The sequence below is a fragment of the Athene noctua genome, chromosome 2 (genome assembly GCF_965140245.1).
Source record: "Athene noctua chromosome 2, bAthNoc1.hap1.1, whole genome shotgun sequence".
In the NCBI taxonomy this organism is placed as follows: Eukaryota; Metazoa; Chordata; class Aves; order Strigiformes; family Strigidae; genus Athene; species Athene noctua.
The window spans coordinates 134,632,456-134,645,909 of NC_134038.1; the positions used below are offsets into that span (position 1 = coordinate 134,632,456).

The window sequence follows — 13,454 nt, forward strand, 5'->3', positions numbered from 1 at the left end:
TGGCTTCAGGGGTGCTAGGGTGTTACTCCACCAATCAATTTCCCTTTTGCACTCCCTAATGCTTCTTAATCTCTCAACCTCTTCTTTGAGTTCCGCCACCAGGCTGAGCAGGTCATCCAGCTGATCACAGCGCACACAGGTGTTGGCACTGCTGCCCTCTGACAGCATTGACAGGCTCAGGCACTCCCTGCAGCCTGGGACCTGGACCTCTGCATGTCTGCGTGGCAGCTCGGTCTGGGTCACCACATTCTTTCTGGTCATGGTTTGACATGAGTGGAGACTATAGTTCCATCTACTCATGGAGGATGATGACAACTAGCTCAGATAACCTCTAGACCCAGGAGAGGGACTATGCCCTGTCTGCTCACCCTGCCTGCGCAAACTGCTGCTCAAACTGCCCGTACAGCTGGGTATCCCATCTGACTGCCATAAGAAGGTTCCTCCTTACTCACAGCTGTGGACAGAGACAGTATGACACTACCCTAGAGAGGTTAACTGGAGAACTGAGTGGCTTCTGTTTGGGTAAAAGCACATCTGCTAGTTATAGATAGGCATATATCATGGCAGGAACACTAAGCATTTTAGGTCATTAGAAAGCCCAACTGAGAGATCCAGATCATACTGTACATTTATCAGCTTTTTTCCTTCAGAAATGTTCAACTTATCATACCTATCTTACATTCTCTTCAAGACCTAACACTGAATTCCTGATGAGAGAAAGGAAAAAAATCCACTACTACTTCTGCAGCTGGCATTAGTGCTCACCTCTCCACCACCCACAACAACTTAATCTATGAAACTATCTCCGGAAGCCAAGTCCCAACTATGACTGGTTAAATGAAAAATAAACTCATAACTTTGTATCTTTTCTGTTCTGGATTTCAGTCTAACACAAAGTTGGATTTAAGATCCTTATTATTGCAGACTGTATATAATCACCTTCCTTTGGACAGAGTGCAGCTTTTTTAAAGAATAAATCTGACTAGAGCCTAAACCTACCAGATATTGCTATCTATTTTCTCTAAACTGGTGCAACACAGGAATGTGCACTAGGGATTTAAATTCACAGATCTTAAGAAAAAAAATAGTGCTGTAACAATAAGCATAGTTCATAGTTTACCTCTCAGAAGAACTAAAGCAAGTGCAAACCCTTGAGTGGAATTTCAGTTTCTTTCAGTCAGATTTTTAGGCCCCAGTCACTGACTCAGAATTAGGATTCAGACTCTACAAATCATGAACTGGCTCCTTTTCCTGGCCACTCTATCCCCAACAAGCCTTGCATGCAAAGAGGGGATCTCTAACTAGTGCCATTATCCTTCTTCATGAAGTTCTCCAAGTGCATGGGATATCGTACCCACAGTGCTGGCAGACTCCATCTCTCAGCCAGTCTGACAGGCTCTGACAAAACTTTACGGGAACTTAATTTCCTCCATCTTTTACTCAAAGCAGCTGAAACACCATACTTCTAAAATCCGATACCTGCGGTAAAACTATTCTCAGCAATTTTCTCTCTCCACTTTCCAAACAGCCAAAAAATAGCTGGTCTTAGCAATCTGCATTTTTTGATGAGGCCTGTTTCCTCAGAATTAGCACAATTCCATGTGATACTAGAAGCCTGGGACCCTTTGAGCAATTGCATTATGGCCCATAGCTGCTGGTGACCAGCTGCCACATGTATGAAGTTCCCCATAGGTTATCATTTATACCCATTGTAAAAGAAAACCTTTTCCATCTGTGAGGAACACAGAATCAAACCCACCCAAGAGTCTCTGGCAATTTAACTCTGGACCAAAACTTCTGCTGACCTTTCTGTTTCTCTTCAGAAATCTATTTCACAAGTTCCTCCTTCCCTTTCCCCTATAAAATTCTTACACTGTCTAGTTCTTGCAGTAACTATTGATGCTACATCAAAAGATGCTGCAGCTGCTGATACTCTTCTCACAGCCATTTCAGTAGCACTCCAACATCTATTGCTATCTTCAGCCTGTGACAGTTTGCCCAAGCCCTCCTCCACCAGTCTGGGAAAAAATCACTGCCAAAAGTTTTGCAAAAAGTCTTTTTCAGGCTTCTTCCTCAGGGCACGTTCTGTTGAAAAACTCAAAAGGACAACACAAAACCAAGCTATTTCCCCAGAGTGCACATGCTGCCAGAGCTCAGAGGCCTTTTCCTCCACCTCTCTCTGCTACTAAGGGAAGGGCAGACCTTCCTTCTTTCTTTTAAAGCCTAGCTGAATGATGAAGCAGTCTTGCTTTAACTGTTTCCAATCCCTTCAATATTTTCTTACTTGCTGTTGAGCACAATCCTCTAAACTCCCCTTAACATATAATTTGGACCACAGGCATAAAACTTTAATTAAAAGGAGTTACAAAATTCATTTAATAAAAATGTTACAAAATCTAATCAAACTTACCATACAGATGATAATCACAATGAAGCTATTTATATTGTTTCTCTCTAATGTCCTTACAATTCAGGATGCTGTTAGCAGTTGTACAGAACTATGCATATACCTGGTAATACGCAGTTTAGAAGAAACGGTCTCTGCCTGAAAAGTCCTGTATGTACCTTACCCTAGGCAGTGATGTTTTTATGCAGAAAAAACCCTGCATCTTTTCACCTACCTCTCTAACAGCCAGCATTGACCATGAATTCTCAAGAAGAAAAAGGATATTAACTTTCTTCTCTTGAGGACATATATTTCCCTAGAATCTTCTGGATTGGTGCGTGCTGCATTATCGTTGTTATTATTATTACTACATAAAGATCTCACCAGCTGTCTCAGTTCTCTTTCTTTTCACGTATTCTTCTGAGGCATTTTAAAAACGAGCAAAGATCTAATGCAAAATATTTTCTACTACTCTAGAACAAGAAGAAAGAGATTTTTAATTTGACTAGCAAGGAGGACACAGAGGAACTGACTTTGGAAATAATTATTCTGCTAAAAACCACACATATGCACATTAACTGGAAAGAACCAAGTATTAGGTAATATGCTCTTCGAATTCTAGGAATATACTTTTCTTTTTTAAAATAATATTTAAACTGTCCAAAAAAATTCATTTGAAGCCTCAAATTATTTAAGTATGGTGAGCAGATGAAGTCTTAAGTTGGAAGTATAAGTTTGCCTTGAATTGAGGTCAAAAATAATCCGGTAAAATGAAATTATGTATATCCCTTGGATTAATTTACTGGAAGATATTCACTTAAGTTCTGAGTGTTGCCTAGAGGGAAATGTTTTGTGATTAGGGAGAAGTGGTGGAGAACGCATTCTCCTTTGCTGCTCTGTTACATTTATGGAAATTGGGAAAAGCTGGTGTGTATTCAGGAAAGAAACTTTACATTCAGGGTTTGTGTTCACAAGACAATACTCTTGGATAAAGCTGAAAATCGTACTATAAATATGTGATGAAGAAGACAGGCACACAAGATGATTTTGGAACTTCTCAATGGAATACAAAGGACAGTACCTGCAAACAGAGCTAGGAGCTGGCCTTGTTTAACTGTACTTGCAAGAGTAGACAGGCTATCATCAAGCTGACAGAAGATTAATTAAAAAGCAGAACTACACTGAACTGGTGCAAAGTGTCTTTCAGTCAGAAAGTGGAAAGAACATGTCCCTGTCCGAGCACTAGAATTTATATGGTGAATGATCCACACACCTACTCTGATGACTTAAAAAAGAATTTAGGCTAAATTCAGACCTCTAAGACCAGGACAGCTGGATCTATAATGTCCATACTCAGTCAGCTACACCTCTGCACATATAGCCTAACTCCAGAAGTAGTTTAAGCTTATTATCTGTGCAGCCTATATCTCAATATGGTTTGAAAATTCCTTTATGTGACTAAAGTCAATTGTTGCAGAAGACAAGCAGCTCATTTAGGTGCCTCCTGAATTCTGTTAGTCTGAAGATGAGGCACTTAATTTGTCTCCTAGAACCTGGGTGGACATATTCCTCTGCTATTCTCAGAAACTGTAATACTGATTTCAGCAAAGTCTGGCAGCAACGGTCATCTTCGTAGAACAGGTGGAAGTGAGACTGGCTTGCCTTCTGGTTAGGGGAAAGACCAAGGATATGGGTTAAAACTGAGCTTCAACCTCAAAAGACTCAAATCCAAATCCCTCACTCCTACAAGTGTGCCCTGTCTGTTATGCAGTAGAATAGTCTGGGTTACCACCCCTTCCAATATTGGATCAAAACTAAGGCTATCAGACTAGAATGGTGGAGCATGCCTGTGTGGAGGGAAGCAGCTGATGGTGTCGCACAAGCAAAACACTATCTCACTTGAGGGGATTCAGCTTGAGAAGGGAAAACTCTGTGAGGGTTCTTTCTGAACACCAAGCAATTACATAAGACACCAGCAAACGCATTTTGAAGAGAGTATTTTATGGGTGGATAGACACATGAAATGCAGAACATTGACTTTTCTCCTGAAAATAACCAAGCAAACTTTCTTAACCAAATGTACTGAGAAGCAGAAATCAAAATACACCCTGTGTTTCCTACTGGTTAGAGCAAGGCACCTTAGCACACCCCCTCTTTGGGCTTACCTGCTAAAGGTATCTGTTTTGCATTGGTGATAGCAGATGCTGTAAATCACCAACACTTAGTATTTGAGCACATACAGAGGTGTGTGAACTCTGAATTCTACCTACCGACCTCAGGCCAGTCTAGTACACTACTCTCTAACTGTTTAAGAATTTCTTTGTTTTCCTTTAAGTCTCTACCATTCACAGAATCATAGAACGGTTTGGGTTGGAAGGGACCTCAAAGACCACCTAGTTCCAACCCCCCTGCCATGGGCAGGGACACCTTCCACTAGACCAGGTTGCTCAAAGCCCCGTCCAACCTGGCCTTGAACAATTCCAGGGATGGGGCATCCACAACCTCTCTGGGCAACCTGTTTCAGTGCCTATCACCCTCCCAGTGAAGAGCTTAAGTATTCAGTATTATTACTTTCACTATGATTACTTTTTATTTGCACACCAAAATGTGTGTACACCAATATATCAGAAAAAACTCTTTCTGTAGGTCTTATTGTTTGAAGTGCTGTACTATTTTCTTTTAGTCTTACGTATATCTTACTATTAAATACCTGCATAAATTGACTCAGGCTGAAAAATAATTCAGTGTAGTTTGTATAATGAACTTAAAAGAACAGCTGTTTTCATATTTCAGCCTGCTGTATTGGGTTTGCATGGCAAGGGTTTGGTAGTGGGGGGCTACAGCAGTAGCTTCTGTGAGAAGACGCCAGAAACTTCCCATGTCCAGTAGACTGAATGCCAGCCAGCTCCAAGACAGACCCACTGCTGGCCAAAGCTGAGCCCATCAGCAATGGAGGTAGAGCCTCTGTGATAACGTATTTAAGAAGTAGGAAAATAACATGCACAAGGCAGCTGAGAAGAAAGGAGTGAGAATATGTGAGAGCAGCAGCCCTGCAGACACCAAGGTCGGTGAAGAAGGAGGGGAGGAGGTGCTCTGGGTGCTGGAGCAGAGACTCCCCTGCAGCCCATGATGAAGACCCTGGCGAGGCAGCTGTGCCCTGCACCCATGGAGGGTAACGGTGGAGCAGATCTCCACCTGCAGCAGGGGGGTGAGCCCAAAGGGGGCTGGGACCCCGTGGGGAGCCCACGCTGGAGCAGGCTCCTGGCAGGACCTGTGGCCCCGTGGAGAGAGGAGCCCACGCTGGGGCAGGTTTGCTGGCAGGACTTGGGACCTGCGGGGGACCCACGCTGGAACAGCCTGTTCCTGAGGGACTGCACCCTGTGAGAAGGACTCATGCTGGAACAGTTCATCAAGAAGTACAGCCTGCAGAAAAGACCCACATTGGAGAAATTCATGGAGGACTGACTCCCATGGGTGGGACCCCATGCTGGAGGAGGGGAAGAGAGTGAGGAGTGGTAGACCAGCTTGGTGGGCAACTGGCATCCAGGCAAGGTCAAGCCACCACAGCTGTACAAAAGCAATTCTGATTCCAGTGACCTCATTAAGTAGATATGACTATCAGACACAAAGAGCATGATTAAAGTCACCGACATCCAAGGTAGACAAGTTTTTGGGAGACTCTACTCTTTGTTGCAGCACTCACTTTATGCCTGACTCAAATTAAATAGGGATTATAAATATTGTATTTTGTAAATCCAAGAAAGTATGTCTGTTAAAAATTTCCATAGTTAAAATAATGCTGTAATTTATTTAAGGTTTATGAAGTAAACTCTCCATGCCAAACTGAATGAAAGGCAGAGTAAATGACACCCCCACATATCAGCAGGTGCGTGGAAAACACATCACTTTGCTATAAATTCCCTACTGTATTCCAGAGTCCTTCAGAGAAACCCTCTCCTTCGCATGAGGCAAGGCTGGGGGCTCATCACCCCCACTTGTTGGCAGGCAACTGCCACAAAGTCAAACATCCCTACAGTGTTACCTTCTCACACCCAGATCATCTCTCCTTCCTGCAGGAGAACCACTGGTACCTCAAGTCACATGCTGGAGAGAATTGTGCAATGCCTTTTTTTCCTCCAATAAGTCAAACTGTACCAAGCTAGCCAAACTCTACTAGAACTTTGGTAATTTTCACTTCACAATCTTGCCACATTCAACAAAGACAATGAAATATCATAGCAATTATATACTCAAACTTCATAAAATTAAAAAATAATTACTATACAGTAAAGAATAAAGGCATCTACTGTCGCCACCTCTCCTATCTCTTCATATGATAAAAATGTATCAAATTCAAAAATGTTGGATCCAATTAAATATTTATTTTTTAAAATTGACTGTTAAAGTCTTAAATCACACATTTAAAGATACTTCCATTCAGACATTTACCAAAATTAAATTGGACAGCTCAGAAATCCAGACTAAGGCCCATGTCTGGGTTATATTCCCTTGGTATTATACATCAGCCTATATACAATTACCTTTTTTTTTTCCTAATTGCCTCAGAAATTAAAGTATTTATACAAAGATGCATCACATCTCACATTTCCAACCAATGTCCTTCTATTACAGAAAAGTAGAGGAAACTTGAAAGACACCATATCTTTCTTTTCCATATACACACAAACCTAAACACAAAGTAATACAGCCAATTTCACCAAGTACTTTACTGTGATACCGATAGTTCTATTAAAGAAATGACTCTGAACTATGCTCTGTGCAAGAAGTGCTGGAGGAGCAAAGGGAAGAAGAAGGAAAAGGAATATATTAAATGCCTTTTTTTCCCCCATAAGGAAGATGACAAATAATTTGGCAAATGCTGCATTGAAGGCTTAAATTATAAAAATGCATAGGAAAAAAACACCATAACTGTTCTCTCTGTCTCTATTAAGAGTCTTCAATTTCTGGTATTGAACAAGTTAATGAAGAATAATTTTAAAATATTTTCCCAGGAAGAAGTAAATATTTTCAGAAGTAATTTTTTTTTTTTTAAACTGCTATACTATGTTCATTATTCATTTGGTGATATAATTTAAAAGAAACAAGCTTATTCATATCAAATGTGAAATACAAAAACCTTTTCTTTGCAAAGAATCATTCACATCAAATGTAAATATTTCACATCAAGAATATTTCACATCAAATGTGAAATTCAAAAAACATTTATTTGCAACGGTTTCTGAAGGCAATGGAAAATCAGTATAAAATCTGGATGCGTGCTTTGCAAGGTCTGTGTAATTGCATCTTATTTCCCTTTATTTAATGTTTCTATGTGTTACATACAAACAGAAGAACTACTAAAAAGCATGGATATTTTCATTTCTTAGACTCGTACCAGATCTTTAAGGCCTTCTTTTAAGAAGGAGGTCCTGACTGGTTAAATACCAGACAGATACTGATGCCTTATATTCCACTATGAAATGTGAAACAAAATAGCTCCTTCTTGGCAACATCATTAAGAAATTAAAGTTGTATAGGGAGCAAATTTACTTCATCTCTATAGCTTATCCTTTGAGACAAGAAGGTGGCATGGTGAGGAAACATACTTTGTTAATAATAAAGAGAATAATACAAACTATACAGCAATTGTTGTAGAAAACTGTGAGACTCAAATATACATGTTCCACAAAGAATCATGTAAATATTTCTACTGATTTTTTTTTTGTTGTTGTTCAACGACATTGCATTATATAAAGTATCACTCATGGCTTAACTTGGTATCATGAAAATATTATGAATCTCAATCACATTCCTGTGGAATGTACTATGAAAGTTAACTCTAATAATCATTTTATGATTATTCTGTTAGATGACTACAATGAAATACAATTAATTCTATGCTGTGATGTCACAGACACAAAAAAAACCAATCACCAGTCTTCATTTTACCTCATAAACAAATGTTTCCTTTAGTTGCAAGTCAACAGCATTCATAAATCATATGAGACTTTCTCTGTTTTAAAAAATACAAATTTAGATTACTTACCATACAGGAAAACTTCCTAAATGTTATTGTCTTTTCCAGTTCAGTTCTTATCAGGCTTCATAAACCATCTCCTAAACCTAACTTCTCAGTTCAGTAATCCGTCTTCTAAGCACATTATTCTGAGCCATTGAAGTTGCTTGGGCAGCTCTAAAGTTTTGCCTGAGCAGTAACCAAAGAACTGGATCTTCAGCTGAGACAGATTTTTGTTTCCTGCTCTTTCACAGGACAACTCCTCCTTTGCACCGTTTACAGTATTAGAAATCTTCACATGGAACACCTATGTGTGTTTCTCCTGGAATCTCCATGCTTCCTCCATGACTACGCAAGGTTTCTTTTTAACTACAAACCCCACTCTAGTGGCTGACAAATTGTTATGGTGAATTTAAGGCAACAAAGCCATAAAAATAGACTCTCCAAATATCCTTAATCACATAACCCATAGTCAGTCGACATGGTACCATACTGGATAATAATTGTTCAGTAAAAAAAAATAAAATTACAGAGTAACTGTCTTTTATTTTTCCCTTCCAAATAACATATCTTTTGGATTAAAAAACCTGAACATAATTTATAACATTGTCTGTTAAAAAAACTCAAATAAACATAATTTAACCTCTTGATGGTGAATAATATCAATAACAGTAATATTATATTCTGCATTCAAAATATTCTTAATTAGCCATAAAATCACATATTTTAAAAATTACTTACATTCTGCATATTTCTGAAGCTGAGAGAACTCTCCAGGACTAAGGTTAACCCACTTCTCCTGGCTCGTCATACTGGCAGTAAGGGTCCTTGTTAAATATCAGAGAAACATTCCCTTTGACCCAGGTGATATAAACTCCATAAAGATTTGTAGCTTCAGTTCACAGTGCTTGGAGATTGGAGAGGTGGCATCAGTCTGTGTGGATAAAGGTTTTGTTGCTATGAACTGTTCCCAGTGTGTTGGTTCAGTGATGAGTTACAGCACTGTTGAAAGAAGATCAAGTATTAGAAGAATAAATAACAGTTTTCCTATGGGAATAACTGTAACTGATAAATATTTTCTTGTATATAGTTTTGCTCAAAATCTTTCCATTCACTATTTGCCCATAAATAGTTTTACATGCATTTCTGAATTTTATTTTTGTAATTCCAAATGCTTATGTGCAGCACTGATAATCAAAAATTATTGACTGTTTATGATCAAATTTTATCTGGACATCTTGTGTGGGGATGTCTGTGATTTAGTAACAACCACTGCAATAGTAGATATTATCTATCAGTAAACTTATTTCCCTATGATTCATTGGGTTTGTATCCAATTATGTTGCTGTACAGTGCCGTATGGCCTTGCAAGAAATGTTCTGAAGCTTCTAATTCCCCATGTCAAAAATCAAATGGATTCTGCAGTTTTCACATGTTAACTATTCTAACAAAATAGTAGGGGTGTGATTTCTAGAATGTCACAACATCACTGAAGTCACTACTGAAAATCAAATATAACTGTTGGCACCATTGCAAATCAGTTCAGGAACAAAAAAAAAAAAAAAAAAAAAAAAAAAATCAGACTGTGGGTGCCATCTCATTCCAATTTTATGCAGTTTCTACCTCTGTAGGACAGACCTTACAAAGGCAATGCATTACCAAACCACACCTTGCACAACAGGTTGGATACTTTTAATCTAATTTTAGCCATCAGAAAGTCAGGTATCTCATCTGAGATTGTCATCTAGGGCTCTCTCTTTAATCAGCAGAAAGAGACAGGTGGCCCAGACAGCAATTAATCCCTCCAGTTTCAACATAATCTTAAAATGTGATAAATTGCCTTCTTGGGGTATTTATCTTTCACTATTGATTACAGAGGTTGCCTAGATGACAAGTTTAGACTAGAAAGCTAATTTTAGACTGTAAGTGGAATCTCTTTATATGCCTAGCAATGTGTCATTTACAAGGGTCAAATTACAAAAAGAGCAAAGGAAAAATTCACACCAGAAAAGACTGACACAGTAATGGAAAGACTATTAAAAAGGAAAACATTGGCAGCTGGGAGAGGAAAGAAAAAGGAGTAAAATATCATGAGAGGGGAGGAAGGAAAAAAAAAATAAGAAATAGAGTAGTTAGGAACAGAAGTATGTGAAAAAATATACATTAACCCAATGATAGACAACACTTTTTTTTCCTGCCATATATATGAGTATCATTCCTGGACAAAAACTCAGGAAGAAAGACACCTTAGTTCGAGGACACTTTCACTGCTCTCAGACCCTTCCTGGTAAATTATTTGAGTATATGCACCTATATTATGAGCAGGTAAGGCTATCTAAATACAACAACAGGCTACCTGGCAGCTGCCTTGTCTTTTTAAAATCTGAACCAGAAGAGATTCCTATGCTCTTCATCTCCTCAAGTTAGAATAAAACATAATGATAAATTGGAAGAGGTAAGATCTAGAAACACTCACTGAACAAATAACAAAAAGTAATATAAGCATGGAGATTGGGATGGAAAAAACAACATTAATGCAGATAATGTTGGCCAAATGCAACGCACATCAATCCTCAAACATCAATGAATCGATGTCAGTGACAGAAAAAGGGCAGTAACTACAAAAGCTAAAAGCAATATTCAGTAAGAAAAGGTATCATTCTGTCTTGAGAACCTCAGTCCACTTATTTATGACAAAAGAAAATAACTATAGTCAACAGGAACATTTTAATCAAATAAGAGAGCTTCATTTCTGGCAGTTGATTAGATTGTATTGAAGACAATTTCATTTCTTCAAATAGGTATATTTTTCTCATATTGTTGACAACTGATTGGGTTTTACTGAAAATGTTTTTAGATTTGTATAATTGATTTAATAGAACCAAAATTATCTACAATCTCATCCCGTATTACTTTTTGCATTAACTACATTAGCTTCATTACCTGCAAAAGCTAACATTGCTGTGCAGTTAGAGATTATATCAATTATTTATTATGAATATTTGTGATAAGCTGTTAATCATTAGAATTGCTATCACCAGCCAGGTAATAACTTGTGAGCTCTAAAGTGGTCAGTGTATCCATGTGCAACACCTTTAGTTGGCCACTTATAGGGTTTGTTGTATACATGGTACATGGGCAGTGAAAACGGATGTTTTCCCATTGACTTCCCCTTCTCCAAATTCAGATCTAAATGATCACCTTTTCCCTTTACCAGACACCCAGGCTCTACTGCCTACAAACAGTGTTGCAAGAAAAGGTACATGACCTGAATGAGATGAGAGCAATGGAAAAGTTTATTATGGGCACGGCAGTCAACAGGAAAGAAGATGTAGTCTGCGTGTAAGCCAGCAGATTTACCATAGAAGATACAAAAAGAGTTTAAGGCTACATTCTTATCTTGGAAAGATGTCCAAATCAAAGTTCCTTCCTTTAAAAGGGGAAGACTGTGGGTGATCTAGTGTAACTGCTTTGCTAGGTCTAATCCAGGAGCAGCAATGGGGAGTTAGGTGTTCCTCTGAGGATGGCTAGCTGGTCTTTGAACTGCAGCCAGGTCCTGTACACCACCTCAGTTCATGTGATCCAGGAATATGCAGAAATGGGGAAAATCTGAGCAAAAGGAACCTTAGAGAGGCTTCCTTTTTTTAGGTTCCTATTAAGTTCTGCTTAAGGGGAGCCCTAAATAAGGAAAGGTCTCAGCTCCCTGAATCCTTTAGTTTTCATAGTTAAGTCTTTTACAGAGGGATTTCCCCATTTTAGACATACATAATAATGTAGCTATAAGAAATTGAGCACATTATACAGATGCTGATGACAAAAGCCATCAATGCATATTTACGTTATGTGATGTGTGCCATTTGTTAAGGTAAACATAACAAGATAACCTACATCTTATATAAATATCTTAATTTCTGTAGAAGAAAATATTAATTTACGTTATCTTTTTCAGTAGCGTTTAATTTAAATACATTCCTTCGCACCTTATTTTAGTGCTCTTTCTCAGTACTCCAGGAAGGTCATGAAATGAGAAACCTATACACAACTACATGTAGAGGAAAGCAGTAACAGGGGTAATACTACCACGTAGGAAAAAAAAGAATCTTGATCTAAAACATTAACCAAATGTGCTTGCTGGCAAGCAAAAAAAAGATCAGCAGCACTAAACAGACACAAACAGTGATTTGACCTCTCCATGCAGAGATAAATTACTTTGAAGAACACACTACAGCACAGAGTTAAAATAGATAGGATATCAGGTAAGGAAGTCTTCCACTGGTCCTCTGAGAGTTTGACCTATTCCAGGGGAATTGGATCTGTGCACACATTTTGTTAGCATATGCTTAGGCAAGATTCACAGCCCACTCAACCAGACACAAAGCAGGCCTTACAAAGGAGAGAAATTAGAACACTACATTAATAAACCATTAATTTTATCACAGAAAGAATTAGAAAAAAAAATTCTTCCTCCTCTATCCACTGACTATAATAAGTCTTAGAATCGCAGTTTCCCTTTTATAACATGTTTTTCTTTCTGAATTTGAGAGTCTATTAAGTTTTCTGTCAGGATTCCTATGAGGCCACATACCCAAACTAGGAAGCAAAGCTTTGTTAAAAAAAAAAATCTACAAATCAAATTACTTAGCATTCAGCCAACAATGCTAACCAACTTAGATTTCCAGGAATTCCCCATGCCACTGAAATCCTCAGTTGCTCTGCAAAAAAACGGCTAAGAAGTGGAGAAGAGAAAGGAATATACAATGGAGGAAAAAACAAATGTAAAGGCACATCCTCTATACACCAACCTCAACACTCAAATCATCTCATAACCCCTTATAAAGTCCTCACTGAAAGAAAAGAGGAGTTTTCAGAGAGAATCGGGGGGGGGGGGAATTATTTTTGGTCCTACAAAACTGATCAACAATACTGGGTTAAGCTTTGAACTTGAATTCCAGGGGAGCACTGTGGCCTGTAGAAATACGTCCAGCTCCTCAACTAACCCAACTCCCTCCACTTTCTCCAGAAAGGCAGAAGGGCTTCTTCTGGGGTCCATCC

The 13,454-nt window shown here is 38.6% G+C and overlaps 1 protein-coding gene across 5 annotated transcripts in view; it reads right to left on the minus strand.

Annotated features, from left to right (window-relative positions):
• Positions 1-13,454, minus strand: part of DGKB (diacylglycerol kinase beta) — a 360,852-nt gene that overhangs the window by 319,886 nt on the left and 27,512 nt on the right. For all 5 annotated transcript variants that reach the window (XM_074898029.1, XM_074898032.1, XM_074898031.1 and 2 more), the window contains exon 2: positions 9,144-9,404. In XM_074898029.1, the coding sequence (XP_074754130.1) occupies positions 9,144-9,213 (70 nt within the window). In that variant the 5' untranslated portion in view covers positions 9,214-9,404. The remainder of the gene's footprint in view (positions 1-9,143; positions 9,405-13,454) is intronic.